Raw genomic sequence first — 18,772 nt, 5'->3', positions numbered from 1 at the left:
GGACTTTTTTTTGTAGTGTGCAAACAGACACCGTGCACTTGCGGTATATTTTAAAACAAATCAAGAATCCTCTCCTTTTATTTCTCTTTGGTTGGCCACCCCTAGAGTCCTTCATGGGCTCTAGGTCTTTCTTTTTGTTGATCCAGATTGTGTAAGTGTGACCTTGTAGGATCCATGTAATTGGGTTTCGGGTATATTATTTACTAAATCGGAAATTCTATAGCATTCTCTAGTAAGATGTATAGACAATCCAATTTAATGAATTTATTATCTCTATAATATGATCCATGTTATATTTAGTAATTGCATTAAAGTCCAGGACATAATTCCTTCATGTTCTAATGGAAGACCTCTCCGTCCTTACATATATACATATTATACCCTAATGAAGATTATGAAATAATTGGTTCAGGTTTTCTTTCTTACCAATGGAGGATGTGAAATTCATACTGACCCAAGAAGGAATTCGCTTGAGGAAGCCGTTAAGCTTTGTCTTGAAGATGGCTTGCAAGGGATTGTCTCTCAAGTGAGGGCGATATTTAGACACCCGGCTATGGTGTCTAGGATTAAGGAATCCAAGCTCTCTCTTATAACTTATGGCCAGCTAAAGTAAGCTTCAATCTGATATATGTTCAGGAAAAACAGTTAATATTTCTGTAGTTACATATTGGTTTGTTTTGTGGATAATATTGACTAGTCTTATTGTGCTGGTTTTATGTGATCAGTAACGTGCCAGAGGCTGTATATATGCAACATCTAATGGGCGTAGAAGGTGTAATCGTGGACTTTATCCACCACATTAGAGCAACAGTATTGGATTTGAACAAGACATAGGATGAGGAGTCTCCTTGTTCATGTATACTTCAGTCAGTCAGTTCGGCTCTATATAGTACTATGATAGACTTAGGCCACGATATGCTCCCTAGTTAGTTCTGATATTGTATGTTTTATTGATGCTACTGATTAGGGGTAAGAGGCTATGTACAAAGTAATGTCTAATAGGATGTTTGTTGTTTGATTATTTACTGCAAATTTAGTTGTCAATGTTTGTACAAATTATTAACTAAAGGTGCCAATTACTATAACAAAAGGTTGGGGTGTAAGAATATACACGCTTTTGGACTTTCCCAAAGTCAGGGAAGAAAATCTCATTAGTGGTTTTCCTCTATGGCTAAATGAGCAGTTTGCCACATATATTATGCGTTTTGTAGATGTTTTTATTTTGCATGCACCAATGATTACTGATCTGCACGGCCCCCATCTTTCAGAGCGTGCCTAATATCTTTAACAACATGTATGTTCAATTAGACAATAAGCACAGTGATAAATGAAGGTAATGGTAATGAGTCTATAGGCAAGCAGAGTGATAAATGAAGGTAATGGTAATGAGTCTATAGGTGGACTTGTAATGAACGTCTCATCCTATTCCTGTTAATGATTACTAATCATTTAATCAATATATATCTTTTAATACCAATTGGGCAATAAGAACGTTCAATCCATTTTTGCTTATCTCTAAAATGTTATTATGAGAATGTTCTACATGAAGACTAGTAGATGTGTGCATCAGTATTAATAACATATGAAGAGAACTCAGTCCACCCAAATTACCAAGAGACTCCCTCAAAACGAACAGTCTGGCCTGTAAATGTTTGTAGCACGACGTTGTGTAGAGGACTAGCTTAGGAAATAATCCTTTAATTATAATCTAAACAAAACTTCATATAGTTGACTTATCTTTTTAATCTCTATTTGGGGCAATAATATATGAAGAATTTTAACAGTAGTACTAAGCTACTAATAGCCAACATGTCAGAAATGTCATGCATGTTTGCAACCTCCTGCTCCATGATATGATTCTTCTTTTTTCTTGATTGTTAGTTTGTCACTCAGCTTTTGCTATCATAAAATTTCCATCCTTGAAGAAGAATCTCATGAGAAGCTTTTCTAATGATCATTCACCCCCAGTTTTGTGGTACGGTCCTCATTTTCTTGTTCTGTTACCAGATTTCAGCTAATCATGATGCAGATTTCAGTTTTACTGCCACTTCAAGTTGTAACACTGATTCTGCTGGAAATTTCACCGCAGGTGATCAATACGGCGAAAATCTCAATATACTTATTTCTGAGCTGTCTTCACAATCATCAACTGTAAGGTTCTATAACTACACCATTGCGTTCGCGTCTGGCCCTGACTACATTGACGAATCTAACCCTGATCCTGATGTAGTATATGGCTTATTTCAGTGTCGGAGGGACGTTAGCCTACAAGTTTGCAGTACATGCATTTAAGCTGCAATTGTACGTATAATAATTGAGTGTCCTCTTCATAAAGAAGCTATTATATGGTATAAGAAATGTATGTTACGTTTTGCAAACCGTAACATTTTTTCTTTGAATGAGACATCTCCATCAAGTTCTGAATATACAAGCTATGACGAGTCTGAAATCACAGACTATGGCGAGTTTTATGAAGCAATTGACAATTTGACATAACAACGGATTTTCTAATCAATGATGTTGTTCATAATGCATCCTCTAAATATTACGCTACCCGGGAAGTAAAACTGACATCAATTTCTCAAACATTGTATAGTCTTGCACAGTGCACTCCTGATATAGATAAATTTGCCTGCGAATCGTGCCTAAGAAAACTCAGAGAAGCTTACCCGGGATCTGATATGGCTTGTTGTGACGATTATCATGGTACAGGCTGTTATGTCCTAAAAATTTTTGCTAAGCTGAATCTGCAGGATATACATCCGTCCTAGCTAGAAGTTATCAGGTAGCAGCTACAGCAAGCAGGAACGAAGGGAGTTGAATAAATTTGATTCGAAGAGCATTGGATACTGATCAAGATCAAGTCAAATAATGCTGTTGCGCCTACAAAATAGGGTTGACAAAGTCATTAAGCAGAAGTGGAGATACTCCTTTGATATTAGGAGATCATGGCATCATATTAGGAGATTAGTTATGCAACGTAAACATGTAAAGCAACGTTATAATAAATGTATGGATATAAATAGGAGTGAAAGTATTGGGGAAAAGGCAGTTCATTAACATTGCTTACATTAGAACACTTCCATTTACTTTCACAAATATTTACAAGTGTATTTAGTATAAGCTACAAGCTGCTAGCTGCTAGTATAAGTTGTAATCTTCCTACATAGTGGATTGGTGGACTCAATTCCACCCGCGGTTTTTACCCTCTTCTTGGGGTTTTCCGCGTCACCATTTCTTGGTGTCTCTGTCTTCTCTTTGCATCCTCTTTTAATTCGTAGCTAGCATCCTTGTTATTGCATCTCCATTAGCTGTAGATCCTCAGCTAAGTTCTGCCTGATCAGAATTTGGCATAAACAGTTTGGCGCCCACCGTGGGGCTCTACAGCTAAACTCTCATCAAAATCCCAAAAGAAACACTTCAACCCAACTTTGAAATGGCTGACGATTCTGCTGAGGCAATGAAAGCGGCTTTGCTGAAGGCTCAGGAGGACCTTCACCGCACTCAATCTGAGGCCCAGCAGACCATTGACAGCCTCAGAAAAGAGTTGGATTCTGTCAAAAGTAACAAAACACCCAAACAGCGTATCCGGAACATAATTCCTAAGCGCTTATCTCGAAGATTCCGAGGCCAGCGAAGGTGAAGATGGAGCAGCTAGATCCGACGATGAAGCAGATGAAGCTGATCCCACAGCCAGGAAAATGGCGCTCCTAGAATCTCAGAACAGGAAAATACTTCGCATGCTGACGAAGCTACCTGGAGCACCTACCCCTGTGGCTGAAGAATCTCCTGATGGCTACGCCCAATCCCCCTTCGTGGAAGAAATCGCAAGAGCCAGGATTCCCAAAAAGATCAACGTGACCCAGCCTCACAAGCTGTATGATGGAGCTGCGGATCCCTATGACCATGTGGCTCAATATAAACAGAAGATGTGGACTCTGTCCATTCCTGAGCATCTGCTAGAAGCCACCATGTGCAAGTCCTTCGGGGCCACCCTATCTGGACCTGCTTTACAATGGCTGATAAGTCTTAAGCCAGGTAGCATTCAAAATTTTGCTGCTTTAATTAACAAGTTTTATATGCAGTTTGCAAGCAGCAGATCCTAGAGAAGCACACCGGCGACTTGTACCGCATCACCCAGAAAGCCAATGAAGCTGTGAGGCAGTACCTGATCGATTCAACAAGGAAATGATCTCTGTCAAGAACCTGGATGTTCCCACAGCTATCGAAGCATTCAGGAGAGGACTAACCTATAAATCTAGATTGTATTATGAATTGACCAGGTACCCATGTGGCACATTCGAAGAGGTCAGGGCCAGAGCTATGGCTGAGATACGTGTCGAGAGGACGAGGCGTCCAGGTACGTAGCGAGCCTAGCTAGATCGGAAATCCCAGAACCAGAAGAAGACTGATTGGCGCCATCACCATATCAGAAGCGCGAAAGTAATAACGTAGCCAGCAAGGCCACAGGTAAATCGTCTAACAATGATTACCCTTCCATTGCTTCCTACTGTTTTAACGTGGATGCAGGAGGCGTAGTAAACGCATTAGAAAAGCTGGGAACCACAGTTAGGTGGCCTCGCAAAACGACAGACCAGACAGCGAGAAGGACACCACCAAGTGGTGTAGCTACCATGGCGACCATGGCCATCGAACAGAAGAATGCAATGCTCTCAAAAAGGAGGTGGCTGGCTGCTCAAGAAGGGCTATCTCGAGCACTTGATGGGGAAAAGGGGCAGCAAGAAGATAAAGCTGGCCCCAGCCAGCAACAGCCTCATCCGCCACCTGAGCCCCTGCACGATAAGGTAATCAATTCTATCTCTGGAGGTTCAGAAATATGTGGACTAACATACTCTGCAGCCAAGAGTTTGCTCGAGAAGGTTCCAAAATGCACCTAGCCCGCTGAGGAGTGCTGAAGAGAAAAAGCTCAGAAGCATGACCATCAGCTTCGACGAAGAAGATGGAGATGAAGAAGCTGATAATCATGACGGCCTCGTCGTGTCTCTCACCGTCAGCAATTGCCTCATGAAGCGAGTCTGATAGACAATGGCAGCTCAGCTAATATCATTTTCAAAAGTGCTCTAGAAAGCATGGGGCTGCAGGAAGCTGATATCCTCAGGAAAGCAACCGTTCTGTTCGGGTTCAATGGCGAGCCAGCTACAACGCTCGGAGAAATCGTATTGCCCACTATGCAAAAGGAGTCAACCTCCAAACCAGGTTCAATGTGGTAGATTGTCCCTCAGCATACAACATCATAATGGGGACACCATGGATCCACAAAATGCGAGCTGTACCTTCCACCTATCACCAGACTATTAAATTCCCTACCAAGTGGGGAGTACAAGAAATCAGGGGCGATCGCAAGCTGGCTAGGGAATGCTATAGCATATCTCTAAAAGCAAAAAAGGAATCTATCTAGCAATTACAGCAAGGTCCAGCGCCAGCCAAGCCAACAGATCAAGATGTAGATGAAGTGGCGTTGGACCCAGCAAAGCCAGAGCAGACCGTGCAGATTGGGGCATCCCTCCAGCTGAGGAGAAGCAGCGGATTATTGAATTCTTAAAGAAAAATGTAAGCTGTTTTGCATGGAGCCATGAAGAATGGTAGGCATTGAGCCTGACATCATCACCCATAAGCTAAACGTCGATCCCAACTCAAAGCCCGTGAAGCAGAAAAGAAGGAAGTTTGCTCCAGAAAGAAAATGATAGTCAACGAGGAGGTGGACAAGCTACTCAAAGCTGGCAAAATCCGAGAAGTCAAATATCCCGATTGGCTAGCTAACGTGGTGGTTGTTGGAAAGAAAAATGGCAAATGGCGGGTGTGCATCGATTTTACAGATCTCAATAAGGCGTGCCCTAAAGATCCATTCCCGCTGCCACATATTGATGCATTAGTGGACGCTACAGCTGGCCATGAAAGGCTACATTCCTAGATGCGTACTCAGGTTACAATCAGATACTAATGGATCCTGCAGACCAAGAAAAGACCGCCTTCATGACTGAAAGAGGCATCTATTGTTACAAGGTAATGCCCTTTGGGCTAAAAAATGCGGGTGCCACCTACCAGCGGCTAGTCAACAAGATGTTCGAGAAGCAGCTGGGGGACACGATGGAAGTCTATATAGATGACATGCTGGTCAAAACAAAGAAAGCAGAGGATCATGTGGACCACCTGCAAGAAACCTTTGAAGTCTTAAAGAAGTATGGGATGAAGCTCAATCCTAGCAAGTGTTCCTTGGTGTCCCAGCAGGCAAGTTTTTGGGCTACATAGTCACCCAGCGAGGAATAGAAGCCAATCCCAGCCAAGTGCAAGCACTAATCAACATCCAGTCACCGCGAAACCTGAAAGAGGTCCAGAAGCTGACAGGAAGGGTAGCTGCACTGAACAGATTCATATCCAGATCATCCGACAAGTGCCACTTGTTTTACAACGTGCTAAAAAAGAATAAAGGATTCAACTGGACAGATGAGCATGAAGCTGCATTGCAGGATCTGAAGGCCTCCTGGCTCAACCTCCCCTATTATCAAAGCCATCCACAGGAGAGACTCTCCAGCTGTATCTAGCTGTTAGCAGCAAAGCGGTAAGTGCGGTACGGGAAGGGAACAAATCAACAACTCCCAGTTTATTACGTTAGCAAATCCTTGCTGGATGCTGAAACCAGGTACACATCACTTGAAAAGTTAGTGTTAGCTTTATATATGGCATCTCGTAAGTTGAGGCACTATTTTGAGTCTCACCCCATTCATGTTATGACTAATTACCCCATCAAAGCAGTATTACGAAAACCTGAGCATTCAGGGAGAATGGCCAAATGGGCCATATCCCTGAGTGCACATGACATTAGGTATCTACCCAGGACAGCTATAAAATCGCAAGCCCTAGCTGACTTTGTGGCAGACTTTAGCCCTGACTTAGCTGCTACCGCTGAAGAAGAAGCGCGCCACTTAACAAAGTAGGTAAATCAGGCTCATGGCAGCTGTATGTAGATGGATCTTCAAACTTCAGAGGGGCTGGTCTAGGTATAGTGCTAAAGTCGCCACAAGGGGACATGATAGTACGCGCTATCTGCTGCGATTTTAAAGCTACCAACAATGAAGCTGAATATGAGGCCTTAATAGCAGGTATGACACTAGCACATGATTTAAAAGCTAACAGTTTGCGTGTCTTCAGTGATTCGTTGCTAATAGTAAGCCAGGTAAATGGAGAGTACGCAGCTAAAGATTCTAAAATGGCCTCTTACCTAGAGCTAGCCAAAGACAAAGCCAAGTTATTCGAAGAGTTCAGCATAAAGCAGATCCCAAGGGACCAGAATACCAAGGCGACGCCCTAGCTAACCTCGGATCAGACTCAGAAAATGCGATTTCAAATCAATACCTATAGCCCACCTAGCTGAGCCAGCTATCAGCAAAGAGGTAAACATGGTGCAATCAGATGACAACCAGGTAGGAAGCGCTAGCTGGACCCAGCCAATCATCGATTTTCTGGAGAGGGGCATCTTGCCAGAAGATAAGCTGGAAGCTAGGAAGCTGCGAATGAAAGCCACAAGATATCATGTTATTTCTGGCACTCTATTCAAAAGAGCTTGCGCCAGCTACGATCTATTACAAAGTGCTTAGACAAAGACCAATGGGAGCCCACCCTCAAGGAGTTCCATGAAGGTGAATGCGGTCTCATGCAGCTGGAAGAAGCTTATCAAACAAAATCCTAGCATACGGGTATTATTGGCCAACCATGCGTGCTGATGCTAAGAAGTATGTGCAAAAATGCGAAAGCTGCCAAAAACACGCAGGCATGACACATCAGCCAGCTGAGATATTGCACCCCACCTTAACACCCTGGCCTTTCATGAGGTGGGGCATGGACATTGTGGGGAAATTGCCTGTAGCTCCAGGGCAAAAAGTTTTTTAGCACTCACGGACTACTTCTCTAAATGGATCGAAGCTGGGGCATTCCAGCAGGTGAGAGATAAAGAAGTAATATCCTTTTTGCATACTAACATTATCTGCAGATTCGGGTACCAGCGAAATCATTTGTGATAACGGATCACAATTCATAAGTGACAAGACAAGGCAATTCTGTCACGAATGGAACATCAGCTTGATAACTTCCACACCTAGATATCCGCAAGCTAACGGACAAGCTGAGTCCAGCAATAAAGTAATTATCAATGGCATAAGAGGCGCCTAAAAGCTAAGAAGGGAAGATGGGTAGAAGAGCTACCTAAGGTGCTGTGGGCAAACAGAACAACACCAAGAGGCGCCACAGGAAGAACTCCTTTTTCACTTGTGTATGGATGCGAGGCGGTGCTACCTGCGGAAGTAGCTGTCCCTACAGCTAGATATGGATTGATGACTCCTGAAGCCAACGACAAAGAGCTTAGCTACGACCTAGATTCCATCGAAGAATTGCGAGATAATGCATTAGTACGAATGGCTGCACAACAGCAAATAGTGGCTCGTAGCTTCAACAAGAATGTCAAAGCTAAAGTATTCAAGGTAGGAGATTGGGTTCTAAGGAAAGTTTTCCAGAATACCCAAGAGTCAATGCAGGTAAGTTAGGGATCAGCTGGGAAGGCCCCTATCTAATCGATCAAGTAGTTGGAAAAGGAGCTTATCGTCTAACTACTAAAGATGGAAAAGCCATACCTAGAAGCTGGAACGCTTCTCACCTTAAGCTATACCATTTCTAACCTGGGGCACCTACCAGGTTACTATCGGGCAAAGACGCCAGAATCTCTAAAGGTAACCACTGCTTTGCACAAAGCATTGGTCCACCAGGTAAACAACCACTTAATTTGTCTAACAACTTAAGTATTTTATGCTCGTAGCAGCAAGCCATCTAAAGTCCACTTCATACGCAGGTAAACGCAAGGGGTTGCACACCCAGGTGGGTAGCTGGAATTTGAGATCCAGCTACAAGGTCGTAGCACCAGCATCAAGCAGCTAAGGGTTAGTTCACCCAAACTTAGCTGAGTGGTCGTAGCACCAAGGAAACGGGCCCAACCTAAGTTGAACAACGCTTACCCCAGGTAAATATGTTGTTCTAATATCTAAGAATAAAGAGCATGCATGTAACTTAAGTAGTACTCATCAAAGTATCAATAGCTAAGATCAAAAGGCAAAGGCATAAGTTCAAACGATTAAATTGCTGAAAGAAAATATGTTCTTACAAAAACACATTGCCCCCATAGGCAATGGTAAAAGTATCCAAGCTAATTAAAACTAAATTGTTCCAAAAGAAAAGCTGATGAAAGTACTGAAGAAGTTAAGAGATCACGCTGGTGTCATCGCCAGCAACCTTGTCCTTGTCACCAAGAACAACACCTTCTGGATGGTTGAGAGAAGGAGGGGATTCAGCTGTAGACTTCTCCGATCATTTGTTTTGCCACCTGTAGCTAAAGCTTCCAGGGCGGTCATAGAATCCAGCTTGAGGAATCTGTCAATATAGAAATTGACACCCTTGTCATCTAGCTTCTTGAACTTAATCAGGAAAGCTAGCTTCGCAGTTTCGATAATTTTTGCTTCAGCTTGGATGTCCAAAGCCCTCTCCTCAGCTTCTCTTACAGCTGCAGCCAGGCGTGCATTTTCCCTCTCCGCCTCAGCTATCTTCTCATCTTTTTCCAGCCTCTCTTTCTCCATTAATTTTTGCTCAGCAGCTAACTTGCTCTCAGCATCCAGCCGGACTGTTTCTCCCTCTCCAGCTTAGCTTGGTGGCTCAAATTGTCCTTTTGCAGACGAGCCACCTTATCCTGTAGGGTAGCAACAGTCCGCAAGCTGTCCCTGGCAGCTATGCAACTCTGGGAAAGCTGGCGAAGCAATAAAAATCATAAGTATAAGCGGCATTAATCATTTTCTTATCTAAGTAGGTCAAAAGTGTTACTAACCTGCAGGGATAGCTGGACAGCATGGTTCAGGATGACCTCAGGGTCCTGTCCCTTTAACCTCTTTTGTGCAGCTGGGAATACGAGCTTGTCAGCTGCAGGCCAGATCCCACCTTCTAGACCTTCTTCAGCTAGAAAGTCAGCAGGAAAGCTCACAAGGACCTCATCCCTAGGAGAATCAGTCGTGATGTCAATGGTGGTTGGGATGGAGGATGAGCGTAGGTTCTTGCGAGGAACTCTTTCAATCTGAGACTGCCCAGAAGAAGCAGCTGATCTCTTTCTATTCTTGAGCCTGTCCATTGCGTCCTCGTCGGACAAGTTACTGGATCTGGCTGGAGCTGCATGAATGAGAAAACTTAGTTGGCCTAATATCTAAGAATTGTGAGCAAAGTAAAACCTGCACCAAAAATCAAAATTACCTGTCGACATCGAGTTAGTGCGAGAAGATGCTCTGGAATCTAAGGGTAGAACCTCGGTAGGAGCTGCGAAGGTGCGTTCCTCAACAGGAAACTTGAGCAGTTCAGGTAATCTCTCAGCTTGTTCAGGGATCTGGGAGATAACGGGGCCAAGACCTGCAAGAAAAACAAGGTAAGAACCTAGTTAATTCATTTTTAGGAGCAAAACGCAAATTGAACAGATAAGTACCTTTATTAGACCAACCCCCAACTAGATGGTTCCCAGCTTCGCCCAGCGAATCCTTCACTACGAAGAAATACCTAGTCTTCCATAGAGAGTCAGAAGCGATTGTGCCTTCTATCAAGGGGGGAGGGAGCCTTGGCCCTAAAAGTTATGAAACCCTTGTTTGATTTCCTAACACTATAGGCGGTCAAAAGCTCGTTTAAAGAAAAGGGTTGTGCCATGTTTTAGTTAATGTCTCTAAAGTCGAGCAAGTTTTCCAAAAAGCCGGCATCAGCTGGCCAGGGGATAGGTGTAAAACCTCCATAAAGGACCTAGTGAGGGGAGAAAACTCGTAATTATACCCTAGGTAGAAAGGGTGTTCATAATAGCAAATGTAGTCTTCCGGGCAGATTTCGGGTCTGCATGTAGGTGTAGGGAGTATGATCTGAGTACTTTCAGGGAAACCCCCTAAAACTTTGAGCATCTCTATATCTCGCTCAGTAACAGATGAAGCAACATCATCTATAGCTCTGCCCATCAGAAAAAGCGAAAGATCTAAAAGAAAATTCTTGAGGAAACGAACGAAAGAGAGAAGGTTTACCTGAGGAGAAAAGGAATTCGCAGAGAAATAAAGTAAAAGTTCAAGAAGGGCTGAGAGGTCTTTAAATACTGATAGCTCAACGGTAGCCTAAGCTAACGGATAAGTATTTAATGTTGCTTAAAATTTATCTTTCTATTGTTGATAAATAATCAATTATCTGATAGTTTTATCTTCTCCCAAGAAAATTATCTTTTCAAATGGCTAGATGAGTTTATCTTTTAAAATTTTTATCTACAAACGTTTTTCCTCGAAGAAAAAGATAAAAATCTTCTAAGATAGCACAAATTTATTTTTGAGCTTTTTGCTAACAAGTATTTTGTTTTGGTTGGTAACTTGCGATTTTAACTCAGTTGCGCCTAGGTTGGCATCACAAGTTAGGGGCAATTGTTATGTCCTAAAAATTTTGCTAAGCTGAATCTGCAGGATATACATCCGTCCTAGCTAGAAGTTATCAGGTAGCAGCTACAGCAAGCAGGAACGAAGGGAGTTGAATAAATTTGATTCGAAGAGCATTGGATACTGATCAAGATCAAGTCAAATAATGCTGTTGCGCCTACAAAATAGGGTTGACAAAGTCATTAAGCAGAAGTGGAGATACTCCTTGATATTAGGAGATCATGGCATCATATTAGGAGATTAGTTATGCAACGTAAACATGTAAAGCAACGTTATAATAAATGTATGGATATAAATAGGAGTGGAAGTATTGGGGAAAAGGCAGTTCATTAACATTTGCTTACATTAGAACACTTCCATTTACTTTCACAAATATTTACAAGTGTATTTAGTATAAGCTACAAACTGCTAGCTGCTAGATATAAGTTGTAATCTTCCTACATAGTGGATTGGTGGACTCAATTCCACCCGCGGTTTTTACCCTCTTCTTAGGGTTTTCCGCGTCACCATTTCTTGGTGTCTCTGTCTTCTCTTTGCATCCTCTTTTAATTTCGTAGCTAGCATCCCTTGTTATTGCATCTCCATTAGCTGTAGATCCTCAGCTAAGTTCTGCCTGATCAGAATTTGGCATAAACACAGGCAGAGCCATATACATGCCAAGCTGTTTATTGATAAACGATAACCATCAATTTTATGATGACCTCTTACCACAGCCGTTGCCAAATTCACCGTCGCCAAGTTCTCCGTCGCCAACTTCACCTGAAGACAAATTTAGAGGTACATCCTAAATCCTTATATGCTTTAACTTGATTTCACGCTATAGGGGTCGTTTGGTTCATTATTTTTGAATTTCAAGAAACGGAATCAATTACCGATTCCCTTTTTTCTTGTTTGGTTCAACCTCGCATCAATCCCTTACCATTACTTGATGGTAATGGATTCCCGCAATTTGTTACCTTCCCCTTCTCCTCAAGTAACAAATCCATTACTTGAAGGTAATGGTTACCTTTCATTTTCATTACTTGGCTTGAACCAAACACTCAATAAAGGTAACCATTTTTGTTACCATTCCCCTCCTCTCTTTGTATCTATTTCCTTTCCATTTCATATATTGAACCAAACGACCCCATAGTGTAATTAAAAGAATAAAAAATCAAAATGATGGACTCCAGGCAAAAAAATGAGTGCATTGTATGTTGGTGCAATATCTGCGAGCTTGGCCATTGGAACAATATTAGTTCTCTCCACTACATGTTTTTGGTTGCAACGGAGGAAGAGGAAGGCGAAGAAAAGGTCTGAGGACATATCCGAAGAAGCACTTGATGGTAAGTATTAAATATGCTTTTTACTTCACATAAATATATATAACAATATTTGAAAATATAAAGTTCAAAATAATAGAAGAATTATTTAAAGTAAAAATTCGGAGCATTGCCCGAGTTAGACCAGTTTTCCAAATTACAACACATCCCTTCATTCCTCATAGGATTGGTCATATTCTAATTATAGTGTTGTGAATGGTTCTTCCAATTCCTAAATTAGAAAATAAAATTTTAAAACTATTCTAATGATCTTATAATTGAAAAGCGTTTGATATTTACGTTACTATAATAATTGTATATTTGTATACTACTCCAAAAATTTTAAATTATATTATCGCTAATGATTTATAATTGAAAAGAGTTTGATATTTACGTTAACATAATAACTTTATAATTCAATACGCGTATATACCCCCTCTATATCTTATATTCTTCTTACGCTAACGGTGTGCGTTTGAGTTTTGCCTCTCGAGCTATAAACTATTGTAATCATGTTAATCAAATAATCAAAAGATTTTCATGAGAAAACATACTTCACGTAAATCAGCTTATAAAATAATATTCATAAAACAAACATCGTAGCTCTATATAAGCATAACAACCCAACAATTCAAGTTTACAAGTTACAATAATAGTATAACTCAACATATAGATAATCCGAGAATCTTCATAGTAAACCTGGGTGTACCATGCTCATGGTACACCCAAGGCTATTTTCGCCAAATAACAAAATGGGCAAATGAGCAAAATGAGCAAAGGATCAAATGAGCAAATGAGTAAAATGAGCAGCTGAGCAAGTATTTCTACTCATATAAAAAAAGAGCAAACTTGGTGCAAATGAACAGTTACGAAAATGAACTAATTACATGTGAGCAAAAAAGAAAATGAAGAAAGAGATGAAATGAATAGAAAAAAAAAGAGACTAGAACAAGTACATAAGAGTTGACTAAGCACCAATAATCATCCAACACAAATTGTGTAAATGAGCACATAATCTTCAATCATTATAAATGAGCATAGATGCTTGACTCATTTGAACATTAGAATTCAAAATTATTGCAGACTACATTTGCTCAGTACTACAATGATAATTCAAAATCAGCACCCATAATTTTGTTCATGTCCTGATCATGTAAAACAACCAAAAACATCTGGTTTATGCAATACGAATAACTGAGTAGGGGGAATGAGCAAAAACATAATCAGATCTGGGTCGTGGGTCTTCATCATCGTCGTGGATGGGTCGTGGGTCTCTTCAGTCGCCTCATCATCATCATCTCGAGTCCGCCTCATCATCATCTCATCGTTCATCTCGCGAATTTCAGATCTGGAATTTTTTTTTCGCACATTTCAGATCTCCATTGTTGTGTTTAGAAGGTTTGGAAGGAGGAAAGAGAGAAGAATTGAAAATCAGATTTTTCCGGCGAGAAAGAATAGATCTGGAATTTTTTTTTTCGCGAATTTCAGATCTCCATTGTTGTGTTTGGAAGGTTTGGAAGGATGAGAGAGAGAAGAATTGAAAATCGGATTTTTCCGGCGAGAAAGAATTGAGAGAAATGAACGAATTTCAGATCTCCATTGTTGTGTTTGAGTTGAATCCGCCATGAATGATCCGCAAGGTTGTGTTGGTTCCTCCATTTTTTTCTGTTTCTAAGCTTTGGAAGGAAGAGGAAGAAAGAACAATTATTGCCTCGAAATTACCAGCGTGCCCCTTAACTTGCAATTAACTACAAAAATGCCCCTGGGTGTACCATGAGCATGGTACACCATGGTGTACCATGAGTGGACTCAGATAAACCCCACCCGGTGGCAGAACCCGGATTTCAAATACGGACGTGCACAACACAAATGATGTTGTTGAAAATCGAGCTATTTTTCTATTGCCTTTTTTTTATCTAGGTGTATCACATATCATTTCCTGTGTTAATCGTTCTACATGAATTAACTATATGAAAATCAACCCACCAAATTACTATTATATAAGTACTAAAATGGAAACTAATTTATCATGTAAAGTAATTAACAATACCTAATTTTATAATTTTATTTTAATTACCATTATTATAAATTTGATAAATTACATACTATTACCCTATAATTTATTATATAAATTATCAACACTTAATTTCATAATCTTATTTAAATTCACAAATTCACATATTAGCCAAAAAAAGATTCAAATATACAACATAGGAAATTAATGATGGTAAAAAAAATACTTGACGCCATGAATAGTGGTGGTGGGTCTACAGGTACTGGTGCATGTTAGCCGTCAGGGGTGTGCCGGCATGGACGACAGAAAGCGCGTGGCTCAGGGGCTGTGTGAGACTGAGTGGTTCAAAGTGTTAAAGGTAGTGAGTAGAGATATTTTTGTGACAATTCTTTTTTTAGTGGAAAAAATTTGTGAGAAAGTGATTACGTAGGTTTATAAGTTTAGATTTTTTAATTTTTTAGATTAAAGTTTATTTGTTATTGTTGGGGGCCATTTCTAAAAACAAAAAGTAATGGAGTGGGTCAGACAATTCAGAGTCTCAGAGATATCAGACATTAACTTTCCACCTTTTCCATAATCTCATATATCCATGTGTTGACTTTCCACATTTGCAGTGTTGCACTCTTCTTCACTCCAATGTCCAAGCCCCAACAATACAATTTTTTTTTTATTTTTAACGAAAAAAACATAATTTTTTTAAAAAAAAAATCGGGGGGTCACATTTACCCCCGGCTACGGCAGTGATCCCACCCAAATTCCTAAGATAATACTAACCCAACTTAAGTACTGAAACTAATATAAATCCTACACGAATTCTAATCGATCTAGGATCACAGTTAGTTACCTGGGCCAACTGAAGGTGTGAAGCAACCGTGTCTAGTTCTCTTCTTGCGACGTAACGTCTTAATTCCTCCAAGCGATTATCTCCTACGTGCTGGATATAACGTACTCAAAATAAGGAAATTAATAAGCAAAGATGGAGGTTTTAGTGATTGTAAAATGGGTAACAATGGTGGGTGGAGAAGGACTTAAGCGTGGAAGAACAAGGAAAAAACTGTTAGAAAATATTGATGTGGAAGTGTAGTGGGATTGATTCTTATTTTTAAGTGATTGATGAAGTTGTTGGTGAATATGGAGAAGTGATAATGGACTTAAGAAAGATGCTTTATTGATTATAGCTTATACTTACAATGAGCTTCCATTACATATATTTATAGTTGATGGTGTCGGTGGAAACATATGCATGCACCTACATTTGCTTCATTCTAGAGTCTTCAAGATAATTACTTAATTATCTTAGGCTAGATATTTCTAGGTGGTAATTCTAGAATAATCTAATTTCTAAGACTATTCTATAAGTTTCATGCATGTGATGATATTTGGTTAGATTTTTCTAGATTAACTCTTAATTTCTAATACTCCCCCTTAATCAGAAAAATCTTGAACTCCAAGTTGTCTTCTGAATTGGAAGAATTTATCGGTTGGAAGCGCCTTCGTGAATATGTTCGCGAGTTGCTCCCCCGTCTTACAGAATTGTAGCTCGATCTCGTGTTTCTCGACCAATTCTCGGATGAAGTGGTGTCGTATTTCGATGTGCTTTGTGCGACTATGAAAGACTGGATTCTTTGTCATTGCTATCGCTGACATATTGTCACAGTAGATGGTAGTTGGATCTTCTGCGTCTTGTTGTAGATCTTTTAGGATTCTCCGTAGCCATACTGCTTCACATGTCGCGCTTGTTGACGCTATGTACTCAGCTTCAGATGATGATAGTGCCACTGTTGCTTGTTTCTTTGATGACCAGATAGACTTGGATCCTAGTTGAAACACGTATCCGCTTGTACTTCTTCGATCATCAATGCTTCCAGCCCAATCGCTGTCGGTGTAGCCTGTAAGCCTGCAGTCATTCTCGGACTCGTACATGATTCCATGACTCTTTGTTCCTTTGATATACCTGAGTATCCTTTTGGTTGCTGCTAAGTGATCTTTGCTTGGGTCACTCATAAACCTTGAAATGATGCTCACTGAATGAACGATGTCGGGTCTTGTATTTGTAAGATATATGAGAGATCCGACCAAACTTTGGTAGAGTGATGCATCCACCTTTTCTTTGCCATCATTCTTTGAGAGCTTCACATTTGTAGCCAATGGTGTAGATATTGGCTTACAATCGCTCATGTTGAATTTTTTAAGCATGTCTTCGGCATATTTTTCTTGTGAGAGAAATATTTTGCCTGGACTTTGGTTGACTTGCATCCCAAGGAAGTACTTCATAGCTCCGAGGTCTGTCATTTCATATTCTGACATCATTGCTTTCTTGAACTCTTCTATCATCCTTGGATCAGTGCCTGTGTAGATTAGGTCATCTACATATAGGCATAAGATGAGAAAATCTGACCCTTGGATCTTGATATAAAGTGATGGCTCACTTGGGCTTTTTGTAAAGCCATTTTGGAGAAGATAGCCATCGATTTTGTTATTCCATGCACGAGGAGCTTGCTTGAGCCCATAGAGGGCTTTTTGAAGGCGATATACTTTGTCTTCTTTGCCTTCAATTACATATCCTTGAGGTTGTTCAACATATACCTCTTCCTCTAGCTCCCCGTTGAGAAATACTGACTTGACATCTAATTGATACACTGATAACTTGAATTGTGCAGCAAGGGCGAGTACTGTCCTGATTGTCTCCATGCGGACAACCGGAGCATACGTCTCGTTGAAGTCGATGCCTGGTTGTTGTGAGTAACCTTTTACAACGAGACGTGCCTTGTGCTTCTGGATGGATCCATCTTCATTGAACTTCGTCTTATAGACCCATTTGAGGCATATGACTTCCTTGTCTTGTGGCTTTTCCACGAGCTCCCATGTCTTGTTCTTCTCTATCATCTTGATCTCCTCGTTCATGGCATCGATCCATTTTTCTTCTCGAGCTGCTTCTTGAAAGTTTTGTGGTTCTCCTGCGAACAATGCCATGATTGCATGGTTGCATTAGTAGTCTTCTAAGTAGCTTGGAGTACGCCTGTCTCGTTGTGATCGTCGAGCTTCTTGGGTTGGGCTTGATTCTGGTGTTGGACTTGAGCTTGGTGTGGATCTTGAGCTCCTTGATGATGATGGACTTGTAGATGATTGTGTTGGTGACTGACTTGGGCCTTCACCTTGATCTAGGCTTGGTGGTGGAATGAGTGCAAATGGACCTTCTGACTCGTTCTCATTCCATTGCCATTGTGCTCCTTCGTCGAAAATGACATCTCTTGAGATGATCAACTTCTTGGATTCGGGCTGATAGAGACGATATCCTTTAGATTCGTCACTGTATCCAATGAAGATACATTTTTCTCCTTTTCCATCTAGCTTATCCCGATTCTCCTTCGGGACGTGGGCATATGCAATGCACCCGAAAACTTTGAGGTGCTCTACTCTTGGCTTTCGTCTATGCCAAGCTTCATAGGGTGTCATGCTTTTTATTGCTTTTGTGGGAGATCTGTTGAGGATGTAAACTGCTGTATGGACAGCTTCGGCCCAACAATATTTAGGTAGATTTTTTCCTTGCATCATACTGCGGGCCATTTCAGCTATTGTTCTGTTTCTCCTTTCTGCAACACCATTTTGTTGTGGTGTGCGTCTAACTGTGAGCTCCTTTTTTTATTCCACTCTCTTTACAAAAATTGTTTAATTCATAACTTGTGAATTCTCCCCCACGATCGGTTCTTAGAACCTTTATTGAATGCCCACTTTGTTTTTCTGTGAGGGCTTTAAATTGCATGAAGTGGGACAACGCTTCTGATTTTTTCTCCAGAAAATATACCCACATCATGCGTGAAAAATCATCAACAATCAACAGAAAATATCTTTTTCCGCCAAGAGACGGATTCTTGGTAGGGCCCCATATATCTGCATGGACAAGTTCTAATGGAGCTCGGGCCCTCCAAGATGAGGTTGGAAATGGTGATCTATGCATTTTG

The 18,772-nt window shown here is 40.8% G+C and overlaps 2 protein-coding genes across 2 annotated transcripts; one reads left to right on the top strand and one right to left on the bottom strand.

The window, feature by feature from the left end:
* Positions 1-5,600: 5,600 nt before the first annotated feature.
* Positions 5,601-8,837, top strand: LOC104895005 (transposon Tf2-1 polyprotein). Its single transcript, XM_057395851.1, is given in 13 exon segments — positions 5,601-5,697; positions 5,700-5,915; positions 5,918-6,232; positions 6,235-6,498; positions 6,501-6,604; positions 6,606-6,903; positions 6,957-7,318; positions 7,580-7,667; positions 7,670-7,879; positions 7,882-8,020; positions 8,022-8,170; positions 8,173-8,538; positions 8,541-8,837. Coding segments are annotated over 13 exon segments (2,757 nt in total). The 3' UTR covers positions 8,690-8,837.
* Positions 8,838-9,130: 293 nt separating this feature from the next.
* Positions 9,131-12,481, bottom strand: LOC125498357 (uncharacterized). The gene is made up of 7 exons (XM_048646514.2): positions 12,452-12,481; positions 12,204-12,254; positions 10,952-11,099; positions 10,526-10,660; positions 10,300-10,452; positions 9,884-10,218; positions 9,131-9,805 (listed from the first exon to the last, which is right to left on the bottom strand). The coding sequence occupies exons 1-7, from the start codon at positions 12,479-12,481 to the stop codon at positions 9,656-9,658; spliced, it is 1,002 nt and encodes a 333-aa protein (XP_048502471.2). The 3' UTR covers positions 9,131-9,655.
* Positions 12,482-18,772: the final 6,291 nt, after the last annotated feature.

This window comes from Beta vulgaris, chromosome 6 (assembly GCF_026745355.1).
Source record: "Beta vulgaris subsp. vulgaris cultivar EL10 chromosome 6, EL10.2, whole genome shotgun sequence".
Classification (NCBI taxonomy): Eukaryota; Viridiplantae; Streptophyta; class Magnoliopsida; order Caryophyllales; family Amaranthaceae; genus Beta; species Beta vulgaris.
Note: the sequence above shows the minus strand (reverse complement) of the source record. Positions and strands in the feature narration are given on the sequence as shown.